Here is a 15221-nt window from a genome sequence, read left to right as displayed (position 1 = left end):
ACACCATTTCATTCTATTCCTGGGCTACTCATTCTGAAACATGGCAGGCATGTGTGTTGGCCCTTTATGCTGACACTAAATTTTTTGGGTAACCTTTCATTGTGATTGTACAGGTCCAGAGGACAGCTGTTTCGGTTATTGACATTAGGACTGAAATGTAACTTTGTAAGCTTAGAGGTGAAGTTGCTTTAAGATGATTTTACAAATAGATAACACAGTATGAGAGGTTTCATTTCTGATTTATGTTAAAAAGATTAAGTAGTTAAGATAATGTGTGTATTATTTGGAGGTGAAATAACTTGAAGATAAAGCTCATGAAGCAGTAATTGGTTCATACACTGTTTTCATCAAAAGAGACAACTTTGTTTTCCATTAGAGGTATTTGATAGGGCATGGCTTAAGTAATTTTGTAATTTTTCACATTTAGGTAATTATTTCTTCATTACAGAAATATGTTTCCTACTGGTATACCGATAAGTATTTTTAACGAAAAGTATAAAATATGTTAAAGGCACGGAAAAAATTTACTGTATTAAAAGAAAGATGGACAGAGTAGGGTGACAAAAATGATATAACTTTAAGCATTAAATAAGATATTTGAGAAGCATAGAATGTATATTCGTCACTATTCTGATAACAGTTTGGAGTAGAAATAGACAAATACATATGGATGAAATACACCATCATAAAGTACTGTAATGCATTGTGCTTTAGACTCCATTATTATTGTTAATTGTTTTATAAGTTTGAGCTCAGTTATTAGTCTTATAATTGTTAATTTGCTCTAAGACCCACCATTATTTTTGATACTATGGAATTTATATATTGGATGTACTCTCCGTTGTTTTCAAAGCATGTGGATGACCTTTGTTTGATGGACACAAAAATTTATTTAAGACATTAAGAGTATGTATAAGGCAGTAGGTTGTGTTAAAAATAAAAGTGGTAACTAGGTATTATTGGGAGACCTTCATTCATTCATATGAAAGAATACAAGTAACATTGATGATATCACACTTTAATTACCATAAAAGACTTGATAAAAGTCAGGAGCCTAAATCCATTATCAGACTTACCTGAAAATTGTGTGCCTTTCATGGTCATTTATGTCACAACTGATCTTTAGGGCTAAGGGAAGAAAGTGTAAAGACAGGGTAGTGTAAGCGGATCTTTGGTAGAAGGGATTCCATTAAAGCATTTCGTAATTACATAATTTTGCTAATGTATTTTCTGTAAAGTAAATTTAGATCGTATAAAAAAAAATGTACAGTTTTGCCTACCTGTTTATAATTTCTTAGGCAGAGTTTAGTTATCTTCTTTCTTTTTTGTCATCTACTTCATATTTCTGTTTGGGGTTGGATGAATTCATATTTCTGTTTGGAGTTGGATGAGTTCACCTTCTTTAATGACCTGCCATAGCAATGTAGTATAATTTGTCTTCATTTAGAGCCAACTCTGCCAGCTCCTCACTGCCAGTCTTATTTTGAATATCTACTTATTTGATTTTTTCATTGTGTTGCCAGTGTTACATCTATATAGATATCCAAAAAGTGAGAAATAACAAGCTACAGTAAGAGGTAAATGATATATAAAAGTCATGGTAGAAGTGGTGTGTTACAATAGCTGAGAGGTGACCAGCCTTTTGAGAGGAGTCTGTAGGTGCCTGCCATATAGGGGCTAATCGAGCTTTAGGGAGGCGGGCCTGACTGGGCTGTGTGAGACAATTGGACAGTTGGAGATTATGGTAGGAGATGCTGGGAAGTGAATTATGACAGTGTGTAAGTTTGTCTTTGTTCATAGACCTTTCTTAAAGTTGAGTAGACTCAGCAGGAGGTATTTCCTACCTTGTCGAATTATGAAAATTGGCTTTCATTAATCTCAGCTGTCAAAGTCACAGCTATTGAATGTCTGCCGCTACATTGAACAATGTGGGTTGGGTTGCCATCGGTATGATGATCATATGCCGCTCGTTTAGAGATTGATTGTGAAAAAGAGGAGTTCAGTTAGAGTAAAGCAGTTGTAGAGCTTGTGCATGACAAGTGTAATCTATCATAGAACATCATAACTTTTTATAATCACTTGGCAAACTTTGAAAGAGAAAATGTAGGTTGGGGTTGCCCAGTTGGCGGCACATGATGGTTGCCAGGGGGGTGCGTTTGGGGCGTCCCAGCGGGATATTGGCGGCAGCATTGTGTGATGGGATATCCGGCTGGCGTTAGTCAACCCTTGCGGGACCAACCCTTCATGGTATTCCCCCCCACCCAACTGGCCTCCCTCTGCTCTCCCCCTAAAAGTGTAGTACCCCCCAATCCCTGGAGAAGAGTCTTTGTTACACCATTTGGCCAAGTTTCCTGTTGGGTGCGCAGCCATATTGGCGAGTTGGCTGATAACCCACCACCTGTCTGGTGCTGGTCTCTCCCAGTAGTCAGAGCCCTCAGTGTTATAGCAATAGATGTGTACAGCTGCGGTGATAGTGGTGTGGTAGTGGTAACGTGATGATGTTTATAGTGCTTGAAGTAAGATGGTGAGTGAGATAAGAACCATGAGATAGTGATCCAAGGGGGTGTTGCTAAGTTGTATTACAATCCTTTGATAGATAAGACAGTTCTCAGAAACAGTTATTTGCATATAACGAAGTGTTTTGTTGGGATTGCTTTGGCAACTTCTGTTGTTTGTTGCACCATGAAGAAAATTGTTTTCAAAAATACTAAACACAAGAAAATGGAATGATAGCCTTGGAAATGAACTGAAGAAGTTAGGAATGCTATCTGTGTAACAGTGTAAGTGTTACAAAATATTTTCATTTTTGTTACCTTTGGTTTACATTGGTTATGGGATTTTACAGCAGATAAAGTAATGATGTCTTTTCATAAGTCATTTTGTGTTATTTTGTTGGGATCCAGGTAGTACTTCATTTTAGAAATTATTATTGTTTACATACCAGAAAGCCAAGTTTTAAGTTATTATTACATACAAGTTGATAGTTTAGATGCAAGATGCTACACCAAGGTAATTTTACTTTGGTACAGTGTATTTTATTTCATTTTAGCATTAACAAATATTTAGATAAAACTTCATGCTCATAATGAATTTTAGTACAATTGTGTTTTCTTTTTTTTGGAATGTGGCTAATAGCAGTATCACCATGTGGACACTGATGGTTTCAGAGCTTGTGTGAAAAAGATTTAGGTTTTGCTCTGCTTCAAAAGCAGAATCATTAATCATATTGGGACCATTGATGGTGTGGTCGGGAAGGCCCAGGTAGGCCCAAGCTGGCAGGAGGTACGTTAATGTTGCTGGGCCAGGTAAGGTGGGGTCCATCAAACTTAGTGGAAGTAGAAAACATTTAAAGAATTACAGTGAATATTATGTAATGTAAGGATAATATTATTATCATTACTCTAGTTTCTTAAATTATAAGAAATTATAGTACTGCAGTTAGCATTGCTGAACAGTCCTTCTTTACAGCTGTAAAATAAAAGATAGAAAGGAGTTTGGTTGTCCCACTGGGGATAGTGTAAAGAAGTTTAATGTTGTATTTTGGTTTGCATTGTAATGAAGTATGATAAATCTGGCAAAGAAATAAAGTTAGATAGCTTGTTGGCTAAAGCTCGCAGAGCTACTAAGTTTTATAAACAGTTAGTACAAGGATGTCTGATCATGTACAACAGTTTGATTGCTTTGGAATGCATAACAAAGTTATATCAAGAAAGCCTAAGTGTGATAATTTATAACAGAGTTTGATACTTTAACAAGTCCAGATGCCAGACAAGGTATGTTAGCCAAAAATTTTTTGATGTTCTGGTTAACCAAGCAAAGTTTGATGGTCAGGTAAACCAAACAGATCATCTCCTGGAATGCTAAACTGACCAAAGTAGGTTAGTTTATAATACCAGGCAAAACATGATTAGCTTATTATACCACTGTATGATACCCTCTTCAGGTAACAATGTATCATAGCTTAGTTTAGACTGGCATGCTAGTTAGCCAATGTATGGTAACTTAGTCATGTGTACTAGCACCATAGTATGATAAATTTGGTATATATCTGGTTTAAAGTCATCACAAAAAAAAGTTATGGAAGTGGAAAAGGGTATTACTGGACTCCTAACACTTCATAAAAGTGATTTTAGAATTGGATTTTGATAGGATGACATGAAATGATCCTTCAGTGATGGGTAATGTAATAGTTGGGAGGACTATGACCTGGGGTAAATATGGGGAAAAGTAAGAGAAAAGAGAAATATTTTAATGAATCAATAGAACATGTGAAACCTCACCTAACTTCTAGGAACCAAAATGTACTGTATTTTTTATTTTCTTTGACATTAATGTGATGGTTTTGGTGTCGATCTTACCCTCAATTGCTGTGAGGTTTTTGGGTGCTGTTTGTAGTTTCTTCAACACAAACATTCCCTGGGGAACACAGTCCTATGTAGTAAACATTCTTTGTTAGATGATAGGTGGGAAAAGGTGTCAATTTTCTTGAAATGTTTCAGATATTGTATAATATGGAAAATTAAGGCAAATCTAGGCTCCCAGGTGAAACAAGGTATTGTTTAAATTTTTGTGTTGTTGATTCTTACAAGTGTTCCACCTACTTTTATGTAAATTTACCTCATATTTTGCTTGAGCTGCATATCTTCCCCAGTCTCAGTTATATACTATCATAGGATAAGAAACAATCCAAATGAATCTCCTATGGGCTAAATCACTAATACTGAGTGTAATGATTTCATTGATGTTTTTCTGTCACTTCAGAAAGTTGTTTAGGATATGCCCATAAAATATATATTTACCACCTAGTGTGGTGTAGTACACTGATCAAAGCATGACAGTCTAGTATGGTATGGCTGCATAGTGAATGCTTTTAAAGAAGTCTGATATGGCACATACATAGTGTATGTATGGCACATACATAGTGTAGTTACCATAAAGCTTGATATTTATCATGCATATAGCAACCTTAGGGGAGTTGAATTTAGCTTAACATGGTAAGCCGTATAAGCTTGAAGGTAAGGTTGCCCCAAGTAAATTAAGGAATCTGTAGTAAGAAAGATTTGCTGTAATCTGTAGTATATCTTCTAGAGAGTATATAGATTAGTACTTGGTAAACTCAGTAATGTTGATAAAGAAGTTGTGATAGAATCATTGGTAGTTTGGCTTAGTTTGTAAATTTATTAATGTTTAATAAAGAAGCGTTACAAGAATTTTTAGCTTAGGTGGTTTTTGGCTTTGTTTTGGTGGAATCTATAGATTAGGCAATATGTACTCTTGGTAACACTTGAGAGTGTGACAAAGGAGTTTGATAGAATTTATAATATTTGGGCAGTTGGTAGCATTTGTAAATGGATTCATTTATATTTGATAAAGTATTTCTGGAAAAAAGATTAGTGTAGGTAATCCATACTCTTATGAAGATGAAGAAGCTTGTTTTTGTATTTTAAAGGAATTTGATTTTATGTCGGGATAGCATAAATAATTTTTTTTAGATGAATGTAGGTAGGGTGTGGCTTAGGAACAGCTGCAATAAAGTTTATTTGATAGGTGGTAACTGTTACAGCATAGTGTGATGCTTATTATGCTTAGATAGCATAGTATGATGCATACTATGCCTAGGAAAGATGTTTGATAGTCTAGACCGTATGTTTTAGTATCAGGAGAAAATCTTGATATATAAGGTGTATGTGATAAAAGTACCCTCATATCCTAAATGTTTATTTAAAAGCAGTCTGCAATTTGGTGTAAACATATTACAAGCAGATCATGATCTTATATTACATTGGAAAAGTTGCACGTTTATCCCTGGCTACTATATTGATTGATATAGAATATACATATTACTGTAAGATTCATATAATGGCATATATACATCCAATTTGTTTTTCAAGCAACAAATTCACTCTCAATATCCTTATCTTTTCACACAGTATCAACTACCCCAACCCTAATTTTAGCCATTACTTCCTTCATCACATCATCATTGGACACTGAACAGTCATGGTGACATTACAGGTCTGTTTTTGAATATTCAACCAGTCATTTTAAGCTCCATCAGTCCATAAGTTTTTTCTTTTTTAATATACCTCTGACACCTCTAGTTTATTCACACCTCATATGGTGTGTGTGTGTGTGTGTGTGTGTGTACATATATATATATATATATTACCTGCACTATCTGCCCGGGTATTGGATAGGTTAGTGACACCTGCATAGTGAGCCAGCATTTCATTGGTTGTCATGTTGCACTTCTCTGACCCAGTTAAATTGTCTTCTCTCTCTAGTGAACCTGCATATAGACTACTGGCATTCTGTTTACAAACAATCTCTCCTTGTCACACATAACAACACTAAACTCACACATTTTTCACTGTGACTATAGATTGGGGAGTGCTATGTGCTAGTCTTACCATTTGGCAATATTCTGGGAGCAATGGATAGTAGTAGGTAGGAGCATTAAGTATAAGTAGTAAGTAGGAACTTTAGGTAGGAGCCTTTGCAAACTGTGCTAGACTTGCCCTTTACCATTGGCCTCTTAAAGGGTTAGGCATGAAGGCTAAGAAGCAACACTAGAATTCACTAGTTATGGACTCATGCTGTGGCCACCCCCTTGAGGGAGTTCTAGAATACTTCCCACGTATTCCCTGCGTGTCGTAGAAGGCGACTAAAAGGGGAGGGAGCGGGAGGCTGGAAATCCTCCCCTCTTGTTTTTTTTTTCTTTTTTTTAATTTTCCAAAAGAAGGAACAGAGGGGGGCCAGGTGAGGATATTCCACAAAGGCCCAGTCCTCTGTTCTTAACGCTACCTCGCTAATGCGGGAAATGGCGGATAGTTTAAAAGAAAAAAAAAAAAAAAAAAATATATATATATATATATATATATATATATATATATATATATATATATATACACACCATGGAACCATGGAAGCGGAAGTGAGTTACAGGATGGGGGAGGGGGCGAAAGTTCTGGGAGCGTTGAAAAATATGTGGAAGGCGAGAACATTATTTCGGAAAGCAAAAATGGGTATGTTTGAAGGAATAGTGGTTCCAACAATGTTATATGGTTGCGAAGCGTGAGCTATAGATAGGGTTGTGCGGAAGAGGGTGGATGTGCTGGAAATGAGATGTTTGAGGACAATATGTGGTGTGAGGAGGTTTGATCGAGTAAGTAATGAAAGGGTAAGAGAGATGTGTGGTAATAAAAAGAGTTTGGTTGAGAGAGCAAAAGAGGGTGTATTGAAATGGTTTGGTCACATTGAGATAATGAGTGAGGAAAGATTGACAAAGAGGGTATATGTGTCAGAGGTGGAGGAAATGAGAAGTGGGAGACCAAATTGGAGGTGGAAGGATGGAGTGAAAAAGATTTTGAGTGATCGGGGCCTGAACATGCTGGAGGGTGAAAGGCGTGCAAGGAATAGGGTGAATTGGAATGATGTGGTATACTGGGGTTGACGTGCTGTCAGTGGATTACACCAGGGCATGTGAAGCGTCGGGTGAACCATGGAAAGTTTTGTGGGGCCTGGATGTGGAAAGGGAGCTGTGGTTTCGGTGCATTGTACATGACAGCTAGAGACTGAGTGTGAACAAATATGGCCTTTGTTGTCTTTTCCTAGCGCTACCTTGTGCATGTGCGTGGGTGAGGGGGCTGTCAATTCATGTGTGGCAGGGTGGTGACAGGAATGAATAAAGGCAGTAAGTATGAATTATGTACATGTGTATATATGTATATGTCTGAGTATGTATATATATGTATACGTTGAAATGTATAGGCATGTATATGCCCGTGTGTGGATGTGTGTGTATATACTTGTGTATGTGAATGGGTTGGTCCATCCTTTCGTCTGTTTCCTATGCTACCTCGCTAACACGGGAGACAGCGACAAAGTATAATGAATAAATATGAATGAATATATATAAGAAATAACATTTTTGTATTATTTTTATTATCATTATTAAATTCTTATTAGGACAACAGACAATTGCCATCTCCAAAAAGTGGAAAATCTACACAGAGTGTACTATAGTACATATCAATGAAATGTCCTAAACAGACTAAAATATATTTACAAGGAAAACAGCCATGAACAAAAGTCTGCATCAGTAGTATGGTCTTGAAACAGAAGGTTGCATAAAAGACATGAGCCCTATGGATTTACTGTTTGAATTAAGTGAAACTGTGTAAATTTGAAAGTAATTTTTTAACTAAATTTGAGAAATGAGCGATGGAATTTGCTGTGGTAAAAGTAAGTGAAAATTAGGATACTTTGTATATACTAAGGAAGGGTTATGATTGATTCACTGGCTCAAATCTATCATTGTTATCCTTAGATCGATGTACATTGTGTTGCACTGCACAACCTTAGACATCAGATATAGCCATAGACATTAGAGTTGCATCCCAATGCAATTGTTTATGTATATATTATTGCTGCTCATATGTTTAGAAAGATGATATTGTGTTAGTTATTTTATCACGTTGGCATGGATGAATCCCCACCATAAGTGCTAGGTTTCATATCCTATATATTGCTTTGCTTATGTCGTGCTGAATCCTAACTTGCTTCAACGAACACTCAAAAATGGAAACCTATGTGTCATAGACATGAGTAAACAGCATGTGCATACCTGCCAGTGAAAGTTGAAGATATCTGAGTTAACATTGAATTTACAAATTACTTCAGTTGCCTACGCTTTGCCTTCCTCACTGTTAAGAGGATCTCGACGGTTGCCTGAGCAACATAAAAGGCCTTGTTTGGTGATGGCTGGGGTACCCGGATGGCATAATGAGTAGCAGGTTATGTGAGCGATCAGTCCAAACATGAACACAATCAAGAGAGACCATGGGGCCTGTAATGCATCAAAATGGGTAATTATAAATGAGGATGTAATTAAACAGATTAGTGTATCACATGACAGCTAGAGACAGTGTGAACGAATGTGGCCTATGTTGTCTTTTCGTAGCGCTACCTCGCACGCACTGGGTATGCCATTTCATGTGTGGCGGGATGGCAACGGGAATGGATGACAGCAACAAGTATGAATATTTACATGTGTATATATGGATATGTCTGTGTATGTATATGTGTGGATGCGTTGAAATGTATGGGTATGTATATGTGCATGTATGCATATGAATGTGTATGTAGTTGGTTGGGCCATTCTTTCGTCTGTTTCCTTGCACTACCTCACTAATGTGGGAGACAGCGACAAAGTATAATAGAATAGAATATATATATATATATATATATATATATATATATATATATATATATTTTTTTTTTTTATATTTTTATTATATATATATATATATATGCTTTTTTTTTCATACTATTCGCCATTTCCCGCAATAGTGAGGCAGCGTTAAGAACAGAGGACTGGGCCTTTGAGGGAATATCCTCACCTGGACCCCTTCTCTGTTCCTTCTTTTGGAAAAAAAAAAAAAGTGGGAAATGGCGATCAAGTGAGATAAAATAAATATGATGAATATAATATGTAACCGCAGGACTCTTCTTATCGGACTTATGAAGCCTCAGGCAATGCTACAGTTATTAGCAGGGAAAGGATGGACTTCCGTGATGAGAAGTTCTTCGACGAAGTTTTACTCCTTTTCACCCATTGACTGTGAAGCAGCCTTGCTGAAGGTTACTTTTCACTCACAGAGTAACCACATGCTGGTGAAGTCTGGTAATGCTGGTGTGTGTGTATTTTCATTATTATTTTATATTCTCAAGGACCCCTTTTCCTGGGGCTCTTGCAACTTCAAGGCAGTGCTGCATTATGTAGCAGGGAAATGTTGAATGCCTTTAGAGTGAGAAGTTCTTTGACAAGATTCTACTCCCATGGTACAACCTTGCTGAAGAGACTTTTCTATCCTTTCTTCATGGGGTTCTGTGAACAATTTATCTGGTCCGCTCTATACTGTACCTGACTTGCTTGATCATCCACACACTCAAAAGCATTGAACCGCATAAAACAGAGCACTAGCCTTGACTAACATATTTGTAGATGACATTTTTAATACCCTCATAATGTTGTGAAAGTCCATGAACCCAAGCACATTAGAACCTGTGGAAAAGTCAGATATATATTCATTTATTAGTGATACTGTATTAGAATGAAATATGAAGGAAATACAAACACTGTACTAGCTTTGCCTTCTGCCATTGGCCTGTTAAGGGTGAGGCACTAAAGGCTGAGGAGTGGCACTAGTTCTTTAGTTATGGAGACTGTTGCCATGGCCACCTCTTTGAGGGAGTTCCAGTTGGAACAGGTGTCAGAGATATAGAATAGACTGATACAAGTGAAAAAATGTAAATCAACAACACAGTACTGAATTGTATTTATACTTGATAAAAGAGAATGTTGAAGTTCCACTTAAGGTCTTGCAGTGTATACATAGTTTAAGTAGAGCCTCAGTTTAAGTTGTCTTACTTGTGTCATACTCATGTATATCTAACCTGAGGCTTACCATTTCACTGCAGTTTTAAGTTAATTTTTTGCAGAATGCTTAATGCTACACATTTCCACTTTTCTTCACTGCTGCCCAACAAACTTGATGATGCACTTTCACTGTTTTTAGCTGACATTTTGAAGTGTTCTCTTACTCTGTCATATGAAAGTTCAGTACCAATGAGAGCAGCCACCAGGAAACACAGTACGGGACTCCAAAGCTGTAAACAGAAGTGACTGTAGATGTTAGAAAAACTTTACCTCTGTTGGCCAACTTGTGAAAATTGTATAGATTCTATTTAGGGGTCCAAGAATGAAATAACCAGACTTTTGACAGATAATGATGGATTGTTGGAATAATTGGATACTTTGAAGACAGATGATTGGTCCATTTTATTACTGTCCTGCTTGGGATGTTGAATTGGTGTTTCTAGTAATGTAAGGATGGATGATATACAGAGTATAGGTGCGAAAGTGTGACTTGTGGTTGGCTGGAGTGTGTGGTGTCATATGAATGGTGGGGTGGTGTTTGAGACTGAGTTGGGAGGGCAGTTCTTTTTTCATTTCAGGGTGTATGTGTTTTATCAGTGTCATGTTTGCTGTGGGTGGGTGGATCTGTGAATAAAGGCTGCTGAAGTGTGAGGCAGGAATATGCTTTTTACTTTTACTTGGGGGTTGTAGTGACTTGTTTTGTGGTTTAGTGCTATTGCTCTAAATACTTTTGATTTGTTTTTGTGCATCACTCTCTATTTTCCCCTGTGTACATATAAGCATTTATCCAGATATAGTTGGTTTAGCCTAATCAAGAGTGCCAATGAGGGTGTGCATTTGGAGAGGGTGAGAACAGCAGGGAAGGGGTGACAGAGGTGGAGATGGAAACAGAAGCTTTGGGGTATTGGAGTCTGAACATTCAGAAGGGCAGGAGGTGTTCATTGGGATAGAAATGATAGGAATGATGTGGTATATGGGGGGAATGTGCTGTATTTAAGCTGACCAGGATGTATGAATTGGTCAGATTAAACCTTTTGAATAGTCTGTTAGGCTTGGCTGTGGTTAATCAGTGTCTGACTGCTAAGTGACTGGATGTATGCAAATAAGGCTGTTGATTTTTGTTCCTGATTTTACATTTTGATGGCAGGAAAGGATAGAAAAAATATCCAGAAAGTAAATATGAGGGTACAGTCAGCCTTTGCTAATTGGACACATTAGGGGAAAGGATGTTTGAAGTAGCTGAGAAGTCAAATCATATATGATTATCAGAAGGCCTGTTAGAAGAAACCCTGCCATCAGCTCCCCTGTATATTCATGTGTGTTTGTGTGTTTGTTAGCAAATAAGACTCTTGACACCCTTCCTCTGGCAAAAATCCCAAAATTCCACACCTATATTTATCTAACATTTACTTGACAGACAGGTATCTGTAGGAATAACAATGCTGATAGATCAGCACTGAAAACATGGATGACATTGATTTAAGTACATTCTAACAAAATGCTGAAAGGTAATAAGTCTATAGGAAATAAAGTTATAAAAACATTCATGCTGCTGGTTTCTTAATGATTTTTATTCATGCTGCTGGTTTCTTAATGATATGAAATCATTGCTTAGGGAAAAAATTTAATCAGAGCGGTACACACAAGTAACTGCATGCAGCACTCATGTGTCTGGGTGAGGGAGTTAAGCTGTGTGATTTGTTGTCAGTTGTTCAATCAGTCATGTATTCTCCAATTTGGCTCTATCACTCAATGTTTCATTTTTCATATTAGAGTAACATAGGTAGAATTTGAGAGGGTCCACTTTATATTGTTATAACAGAATAACTACAGTAAAAGTAAGAAACTTTGATTCATGTTATTCTTTGTGTAGGATGAGTGGATATAGAGCGAGGTGATGGAGATCGTGTTGAACAACTCATCCGAATATTGGATACCATATGTATTGATGGTGTAGGTGAAGTTGTGATGTATCAGCAAAAGAAATATCTGATATTTTCATTTTGGTGAAAATGGCATTTCTTTACCAAGGTTATGTTGGCATTACTGACTAAGTAGTAACTCTGATGAGAAACTGTTACTGTGAAATTATTTCATTAAGCATATGTAGAAATGCATGACTTTAGTACAGTCTGGATTCTTTGTGAAGAACATTAAAGAAACACTTTTGTACTGCATATCTGTTAATTTAGTTTACAGTGCTTCATTCCAGTTGCATTAGAATGCAGTTGCAGATTTGATCCTTTTCTCTCAGTATTATACTGGTAGCAGTATATGTCTCTTGTAAAGAAGGTATCATTAGGGTTGGTAAAATTGTCCTTCATAAACCAAGCCTACTAGTAACAATTTGTGGTTATCTGAACAAAGATTTCTTTTTTCGCATGTCTCAGCAAAGTTGATGAATTTTTCAAATACGAGTTGACTAAGTAATTATGATTATCTGTGCTCTTCCTTCAGTAGATTTGTTGTCAAGAATGATTTAGGAAATGATGATGTATAGCTTGATTAAATTTTTCAATTCTTTCTTTTCAGGTGAGCACTTACTCTCACCTGAGAGCCACATCAGTGGAGGAGACGTGACCCTTGACCCAGTGTCACCCCTTAATTCCCCTTCATTCACCCTAAATGAGACTGTTCCAGACTTTAACCTAGAGTTCAACCTTGACGAAGCACTCAAGTTTGTCGGGCTCAATTGCTCTGAAACTGGGGAGACTGTTTGGAAGGTACGTTAATGTTTATATTGATTTCTCTTTTGAATATTACACTATCACACATGCATCTACACATGTATGTGCTCATGAATGAGAGCAACAAATTCTCCAGACTTTTTGTTACTGATATAGCATACATAGAAAAATGGATGTGTTATACATTCTTTGATTGCCAGATAGCACTTGACTGGCCCACACATGAGGTTGTTACTGTAGAAGAAACAGGATGTAATCTACTTGAAAAGCAAAATGAGTGGTTGAATTCATTGCTGGTGTTATTTGGTGTAAAACAGTGGACACCATATTGACTTGTAATTCGCTGTTAAAATGTCTCATGTATGTGCTGCAGTTTTGGTCATCAGTTTATCATAAGGACTAAACAGTAGAATTGATGCTATAGGAGGACTATGAAAGGAGTATAATGAGTGAAGAGTATGGAAACTGAAAAGAGTATGTCTGTAGAGGTTAACAAACTCTGGTAACCTCATATAAGCCTTTAAAAAGTGAAAAAGATTGTAAGATTGTTTGCTGATATTTTACTTTTCTTAGTACACAGAAACTTAGTAACCAGGAAGAGTGGGTTCAAGTTTGAGAAGGAAAATGCTTCAGACAAGTTGGAAAATGTAGTAGTTACATGTAGGGCCATTATATCACATTTGTATACTGTATGGGATTCCCTATTTTTTAATTAGTTTTGTCCATATGATACCCCAGAAAGATGCACATTTTGATTTGATCTTCTGATGCAAATGGGAGTTAAGCTAAAGGGGGGTTGAGAGAGTGATATAAGAAATTAGATTGACTCATACTTATACTTGTGAGGAATAATTTAGAAAGGGCTAGACTTTTGGAACTAGATTTCTTTTACCTAACCAAAGATATATTAAACTTTTAGTAGTTAATGTGTTTGGTAGCTCTTAAGGTTAATAGAATGCTGAAATCTGTGTTCTTCTCTGTTGTTTAGTCCTCAGAGTCAGATAGCAGTTCAGACGACTTTGGCAAGGGTGTTTCTGAGGAGGAAAAGAAGGACGAGATTGAAGGCAACTTGGATGTGCTGAGTGATACCCTGGACGACATGATCCAGGCCTCCCAGCTCCATCAACATCACCCGCGATCATTACAGGTAAATGCATTTTTATTGTGTAGATCCTGATTGTTGCTGAGAAAGTTGATCCTGTCTTGAACTCTGTAGGTATTATGATATCTGAACTGCATTAGAAAACATTTGTTTCACTTATATTTGTTTATGTCTTCATCTTTATTAGTATTATGTCATCTTTATCTTCATACAAAATAGAAAGGTCCTTTAATCATTCTCTAAGCACAAGCCATTGACCAAGTTAATGCTGTCAGGTACCAAAGACATCAGCAACATTCAGAATACTTGTATAGGAATTTTTTATGTTGGTTCAGTCATTAATTATATGTAGTAGCTACTACTTGATTTTATTATGTTGCCTGCATAGTGTGGCAGGTGCTAAAGGAATGCTTTTTCTGTTGTCTTCATCATCATTTGTCTTTTTGTCATCATTCATCAGGAATTACACCCTAGTCTGGTGAGTGTATGTTATATAGTTGTTCCAGGCATCTAAAGAACTGGATGACATAAGACCCATAACTTTAGGTTCTTCCTGAGTTATGCCTCATATAGAAATTTTTGATGTGCATCTGAACTGGCTCATAACTTGAAGATTTGTTATGGATCATGTCAAATACATCAAACTTGATACTTTATGCAACTGTGTCATGGCTATAAAGAATTGACAAGCATAAGACCCATAACTCCAGTGTGGATTTTACCCAAGTTATACTTGCTATGAAAATATTTAGATTAGAACTTAATCTTGCTCATAAACTTTGGCCTTGGAACTTGCTTCATATGTTTTTGATGTTTTCCCCTACTGTGTTTCCACCAGTTCTTATCTCTTTCCTGATAGTTATTCTGCGTTACAGGCAGTTGAAGTGTTCCATGAAACACCCTTCTAGTTAAGAAATAGATATTGTTGAAAGTATGAGGATTGCCTCAATAAGTGTGCTGTAGGGAAAGACGAAAGGTAACAGTAGTAAGA

The 15221-nt window shown here is 36.7% G+C and overlaps 1 protein-coding gene across 6 annotated transcripts in view; it reads left to right on the top strand.

Annotated features, from left to right (window-relative positions):
- Positions 1 to 15221, top strand: part of cnc (NFE2 like bZIP transcription factor cap-n-collar) — a 721520-nt gene that overhangs the window by 103993 nt on the left and 602306 nt on the right. For all 6 annotated transcript variants that reach the window (XM_071674581.1, XM_071674582.1, XM_071674579.1 and 3 more), the window contains exons 5-6: positions 12974 to 13164; positions 14117 to 14275. In XM_071674581.1, coding sequence (XP_071530682.1) covers positions 12974 to 13164; positions 14117 to 14275 — 350 coding nt within the window. The remainder of the gene's footprint in view (positions 1 to 12973; positions 13165 to 14116; positions 14276 to 15221) is intronic.

The sequence above is a fragment of the Panulirus ornatus genome, chromosome 20 (genome assembly GCF_036320965.1).
Source record: "Panulirus ornatus isolate Po-2019 chromosome 20, ASM3632096v1, whole genome shotgun sequence".
Taxonomy (NCBI): domain Eukaryota; kingdom Metazoa; phylum Arthropoda; class Malacostraca; order Decapoda; family Palinuridae; genus Panulirus; species Panulirus ornatus.
Note: the sequence above shows the minus strand (reverse complement) of the source record. Positions and strands in the feature narration are given on the sequence as shown.